Raw genomic sequence first — 6,690 nt, forward strand, 5'->3', positions numbered from 1 at the left:
AATTTATATAGCTCCTTCTTTTCTGCCCTCGCTTCTCCATATCTTCAATCTCTCTCTCTCTACAGGCTCCTTCCCTTCGGACTTCAAACATGCTCTCATTTCCCCAATTCTGAAAAAACTTTCTCTTGACCCCTCCTCTTTGTCTAGCTATTGTCCAATTTCTCTTCTTCCCTTTCTTTCTAAGGTTTTGGAATGAGTTGTTTATTCTCGCTGTCTCGAGTTTCTTGAAACCAACTCCATTCTCTATCAGTCTGGTTTCCGCCCAAGGCATTCTACAGAGACAGCTCTCACTAAGATCTCAAATGACCTTTTACGGGCCAAGGCTAATGGCTTTTACTCTGTTCTCATCCTTCTTGATCTGTCTGCAGCCTTCGACACCGTTGATCACGGTCTTCTAGTTGATATACTTTCTGACCTGGGGTTCTCAGACTCTGTTCTCAACTGGTTTAGATCTTATTTGTCTGGCAGATCTTTTGCAGTGGTCACAGATGGTCAGACTTCATCCTCTGTTTCCTTATCTGTTGGAGTTCCCCAGGGCTCTGTTCTGGGTCCCCTTCTGTTTTCTCTCTACACACTTTCCATAGGCAAACTCATTTGCTCTTTTGGTTTTTCCTACCATCTGTACACCGATGACACCCAGTTGTATCTTTCCACCCCTGACCTTTCTCCAAGGCTCGAACAGCAAGTTTCGTCTTGTCTCACAGCTGTCTCGCAGTGGATGCGCCATCAGCGTTTGAAGCTCAACATGTCCAAGACGAAGCTTCTTGTCTTTTCTCCTAAGTCCACCCTTCAACACTCCTTTTCTGTCTCTGTGGACAACATTTCTATTCAACCAGTCCAGCAAGGCCACAGTCTTGGTTTTATCTTTAATTCTTCTCTGTCGTGTATCCCCCAGATCCAGACCACAGCTAAGGCTTGTAGATTCTTTTTATACAATATTGCCAAAATCCGACCATATCTCTCCGCCTCTACTGCCAGGATTCTGGTCCATGCCCTAGTGGTCTCACAACTTGATTACTGTAACATCCTCTTGGCTGGGCTTCCTCTTTCTCACCTCCATCCCTTAATTTCTGTCCAGCATTCAGCTGCACACATTATCACATCCGCCCACCGCTCTGACCACATCTCTCTTGTGTTGGCATCCCTTCATTGGCTCCCTCTCCCTTTCCGTATTCAGTATAAGCTCCTGCTCTCGACGTTTAAAGCCCTCCATGGGCTGGCCCCTCCTTACTTATCAGACCTTCTTTCTCCTCACCTTCCCACTAGGGCCCTCCGTTCTGGTAGTCAAGGTCTGCTGTCTCAGCCCAGGATTTCCTCTGCCCCATCCCGGATTCGCCCCTTTTCACTTGCTGCCCCTCACTCCTGGAATCTTCTTCCCCCGCAAGCAAGGGCCATAACTTCTTTAACCAGCTTCAAACGTAGTTGAAGACCATCCTGTTCAGAGAAGCGTTCCCAGGCATTGCATGATTGTCACTTGCTATTTGATGTTCTTTTGTTGCCTGTCTTTTTGAATAATTTCCTGTATTGCTATGTATTTTATATGTATTATCCTACTATTTCTTAGATTGTACGCCATAGGCAGGTTTACTCTTTTATATTTATTGTTTTTATGTACAGCGCTGTGCAAATCTACAACGCTATATAAATAACAACAACATCATCAACAACAACATGATTGCACATATGAAATGTCTGTACAAAAGTTCAGGAGATAATCAATACAGCCCAGATATTGATATGCATGATCATTTAAACAGTCCAAAACATACATAATAGCAGTTATGAAGACAGGTTTTACCTCGTTCTGATTTGTTCGCCTGGTTCTTCTTTAGAGAAATGCCACAGCCCATGACTTCAGAAGAGACTTGGTATCTGATTTACATTTTTCACATAGGTGGTGGTTTCCTTTCAGTCAATGATGGTACAACCCATACTTTCTTTATGTTCATCTCAATATACTACAAGAAGCCAATTCCAGAGAGAATCAATCCTATGAACACATGGCAAAAATAGATTTTATATCTTTAGCCACCTAGGTACAGCAGAAATGATGAACTACACTATATGTGTACTAGTAAAGGCAGTGAGGAGCACATCAAGACCCATTTGTTAATATCAGTCATGAACCTGCAACCTCTGTTACCACTGACCCAATGTTTCTCCCCCCTTTTCCTTGCAAGATTGGAGACTGGGCAAAGAGAAGATTACACTGGACTGAAAGCAGAGTTTTGGTGATCTCTATACATGGAGTAGGCTGTTTTCTTAATGTGCATGACAGACTGAACACCCAGTGTTGACTTGTGGAATATCACCAACAAGGAAATGGGATTGAGGCATGAAGACTAAAGGCCCTGTCGGCATGGACCAAATAAAATTGTCTCTCCACATCTTTGTGGAGAGATCGTACGACACCTGGTCCAAGCCCTGGTTCTGGTATGAACAGACTGGATGATGTCCGGCCTGTTCAGTACCAGAAATGAGGTATACTCCTCTTAACACACATTAAAATACCTCCCTGTTTGCTCCGGATCTTCCTGGAAGATCTGGAGACTTCTATTCCAGTGCCAGGTGGCTGTTTGAAACATGTCCCATTTGGCCACCCAGCACATCCGCCATTGCTACCAGTTGCTTGCTCTGAGGTCTGAAACATGCTAGCCATGAGCACCTTATTCTGATCTCACAGTGAGGTGGCCTATGCCAGCAGCAGACATGCTGGGCAGCTTAGCAGGATATGTGCAAACGAATGCCCAGCATTGGAATGAAGGGCCTATGTAATGGGTGAGGATCAGGATAGGTTTGGGACCAGGATTCTCCATGTTATTCCTGCAGCATTCTGGCCAGTGCAGACAGGACCTAAAAGAGCATATCTTCAGAGAGGATATCTGCCTCTCTAAATGAGCATTTAGGCACAAAAGTTTTAGCTGCCTCTCCGAAACCTCTCCACAAGCAAGCAACAAGACAATCTTATCATCAGGTAAAGAGGCATGGGTCTTCCTGTCATGGCCAGCCATGAGGAGGACTCGGAAGATGACAAGGAGGACTCGGCTCCTCAGGTACAGGAGGAACCTGAGGCTGTGCCAGGCTCCAGTTCTGTCCTGCCAGGTCCCAGCTCTGCTCTCCCAGCCTCACTGGATTTGGCTCAGCGAGACCCTAGCTATGTGGCATCTCCTCCAGTGGAGCCTGGGGCTCAGCAGCCCAGCCTTGCCCCAGTAGAAGTTCCAAATATGGGGGACATAGAGCAGCAGAGCATTGAGGTTCCTACCTTCATCCAGAGTAGATCAGAAAGGGCATGCCTTTGGTGTTCCAAGAGGCTTGCTGAGAAACTCTCATTAGCCACTCAGCAGCTGTGATAAGGGAGCTAGATATAAGACACCTGGCAAACGCTGAGCTCTCTTGTCAGAGTCTATTAGTTCTCATTAGTGGATGCTGCTGGATCTGACTCCTGGCTTCCTAGACCTTTGACTGATTTGAATCCTTGACTTTGGACTGGACACCTTGACCTACTCTCTGGCACTCTTGCTTGAGGAACTGCTTCTTGGCAGCTCGTCATGGTTTCCTTTTGCTGTGAATGTGTGTTAGCAGCATTCCCGGGCATTTCCCCACTTCCCCACAGTAAGGCCAGCTTTTGGTTCCCCTGCATGTGTGTGCACTTGCCTTCAGGTCACCTGTTGATTTATGGTGACGTCATGAAATTCATAAGGTTTTCTTATGCAAGGAATACTCTTCTTCCCTTTACACACATTCAGAACTGACTGTCAAAGTGACTGGATGTCACATCTGAAAAGTGGGTATGTTTAGAGGTGGTGATTTTTCAGTTACCCAGGTTCTTAACATACTTGGGACTTAAAAGATAAAACTCAACACATAGCATTGCCCTAAGAACAGAGTAACAAGCAATGCAGTTGTTTTAAACCTGGGAAAATAGGTTCTCCTAGCAACCTAGCAATTATGCTTTGGGGAAACTAAGCTTTGTGAATAATCTTCAAAGACACCCTAAGGTTAGTACATTGCAATAAGAGGACACTCCTTTTTTTCATTCTTTAGTTCATGTTCTCCTATCTTCAAGCTATCCACTGTTTTGTCTAAGCCTAATTATTATAGGCCCCATTCCCACTTACAAATAAATCGGTGTGCGATTCGACAACGGAGCATGGTTCCCACTACATTTCCCCCGACCACATTTTCTCCCATTACATTTGCTCCGATCACATTTTTCCTCTCTAAAATAATCCACTTGTGGTTTCCATTCACAAATGAATCGATTCAAAATGATTCAGTGCGAGCCGGCCAAAGGGGAAATTTGAAAGCTGGTAGATTGGTACTGAGTGGATACTTATATATAAGATCTGTGACTCATGATCAGTCTTCCCTTGAAATGAGGTGAAAAGGAAAAGACAATTGTGTTTTTCATTAAGAAGTAATTGATTTGCTAAGGAAATATCACTTTTTTTTCTATAGAGAATCTAAATAGAAGAATGTCATAGCCATTGATTTTTCTTTTCTTTTCTTTTAAAGAGGCTGAAAACATGGATTTTAACAAGTATAATGTGAAAGAGGATCAATCAAGAGTTTTATAAAATATGTGAATGGATCTAGCACTACACTTAATGCCTTTTTCAAATGATGGAACTTAAGAGTAAGAATCAGTCATCTTGTGATTTCACGTTTGAAAAGGGAAATGATAGTCTTATACTGTATTGCAAGACTGATTCTGGAAATGAGTGATCAGATGGAACAGAGAAGGCAGCTTCTGTATATTTAACATTGTTCAGGACAGAAAACAACTTTTGGCACATGCAACTCCTTTTTACTTTTTCAGTGTTGGCTGTGCCATGAAAGACAATCTCTGCCACAATTCCATTTTCTGTACAGTTATGAAAGGTAAAGGACTTTTGTCATTGGTATCTTATTTATGGCCCTTAGAAGGCAGGACAAATGTGTGAACAGCTGCACAAACAGAAAGGGAGGGAGACTAGGACTATCCCAAAATACAATGGAAGTATATACAGAACTCTAATAAACTAAAGATGATTAGAGTGTGGCTCTTAATTCAGTGATCCTGTGAAAGGCAGTAGAGATAAATCTGGGATCTGTGTTCACTCAGACTGCACAGCATAAATATATTTACTTAGAAATAAGTATCATTTAATGAAACAAGATTTAATTTCAAAGATGCAGTCTTTGTTAGAGCATGCACTGTTTCTGACAACTGACATTGATTTGCTTGTCAAAAATGACTAAAGCATATCTTTAAAAAAAAAAAAAGCACGCACACACACAAACATTACCTGCTTTCTTCCATTGTATCAGCAAAGATGTTTGTTGTAAGTGTCGTAAACAAGCCTTCTTCCCAGACAGAGTGTACAGAACAAGACATGAAACTGACACTCCAGCTGTCTCCACAATGGGTCACATCTTATGTGGAAATGGATTTTCCATGCACCCCACTTTAGCCAGGAATGGATTCAACAAACGCCTCCTTTCCCTCTTCCAGCCTGAAACTAGAGCTCTGTACAAATACAACAGCAATGCAGGCGGAGAGGCACGGTGATGTATTGGCCCTCTGTTTGTTACCACACTCCCTGGATCTCAGGCAGATAAGTGGATAATAATTGAAGTTATCTGTCTCTTATCAGGAGCTCTGTGGTCTATTTTCCTCAGCAAACCCCATTGTTGAAATGACTAATGGTGAAGCAGAAACTGATGCTATCGCAGCCATGTCATAAGCTGAAATGTTGAGTGAGGCTTTGGTTTGGGAAGAGATATGAAAAGAAGTAAAAGAAAAAAAATACACACAAAGCAGAGCTCTGGTGCCACAACAAACTACAGTTCCCAGAAATCCATAGTATTGAGCCAAGGTTATTAAAATGGTGTCAAACCAGATTATTTCTGCAGTGCGGATGCAGCCAGAGACTACGTAGCTTCCATCTCGCTGTCTTCACCAGATGCAGCAAATACATCAGAATGCAGTGGCATCTAGATGGTGAACACATTGATTATAAGCATAAGCTTTCATGTCCACTTCATCAGATGCATAAGTGTTCTCCTGTACTACACATACATATATTTACATACACACATAGTTGAAGTGGGAAGAAATAAACAGTGAGTTCAGAGGGAAATGCAATGCAAAACATACAGACAGTAACATTTACAAATCACAGTTATTAATATTTTTAGAAACATTTTAATTCTGGGATTCCTGGTATTGGTGATAATTAAACAACCTTCAACAGAGGAGCCCCAACCATCTGCTTGATTAGGTTTTCCTTGAGAGTTTCTAAGGAACATTTTGTTTGCCACCTATTGGAAATACAGGGATGAAACCAATGAACCCTTGGTCTGATGCAAGTCTCTGATTTACTAGAACATATAGATACAGTGTAGTGTAGTGATTTCAGTGTTGGACTCTGGGGACCAGGGTTTGAATCCCTGCTGAGCTATGAAACCCACTGGGTGACCTTGAGCAAGTCACACACTCTCAGCCTCAGAGTATGGCAATGGCAAACCCTCTCAAAATAAATTTGCCAAGAAAACCCCATGATAGGATCATCTTAGGGTCACCATAAGCCAGGAATTAATTGAAGGCATATAACAACCACAACAACAATATAATTATATCCTAAATACTTTACTTTCATAAAACAGCAAAATTGGGGTATCAGCAAAATCATACTGCTAGATTGGGGT

At 42.5% G+C, this 6,690-nt stretch overlaps 1 protein-coding gene across 1 annotated transcript in view; it reads right to left on the reverse strand.

The window, feature by feature from the left end:
• Window positions 1–5,633, reverse strand: part of PPEF1 (protein phosphatase with EF-hand domain 1) — a 42,444-nt gene extending 36,811 nt beyond the window's left edge. Inside the window, exons 1-2 of the mRNA XM_042458398.1 lie at window positions 5,289–5,633; window positions 1,799–1,990 (exon numbers count right to left, since the gene is read on the reverse strand). Of these exons, the coding sequence (XP_042314332.1) occupies window positions 1,799–1,850 (52 nt within the window). The 5' untranslated portion in view covers window positions 1,851–1,990; window positions 5,289–5,633. The remainder of the gene's footprint in view (window positions 1–1,798; window positions 1,991–5,288) is intronic.
• Between the last annotated feature and the right edge of the window lie 1,057 nt (window positions 5,634–6,690).

The sequence above is a fragment of the Sceloporus undulatus genome, chromosome 3 (genome assembly GCF_019175285.1).
Source record: "Sceloporus undulatus isolate JIND9_A2432 ecotype Alabama chromosome 3, SceUnd_v1.1, whole genome shotgun sequence".
In the NCBI taxonomy this organism is placed as follows: Eukaryota; Metazoa; Chordata; class Lepidosauria; order Squamata; family Phrynosomatidae; genus Sceloporus; species Sceloporus undulatus.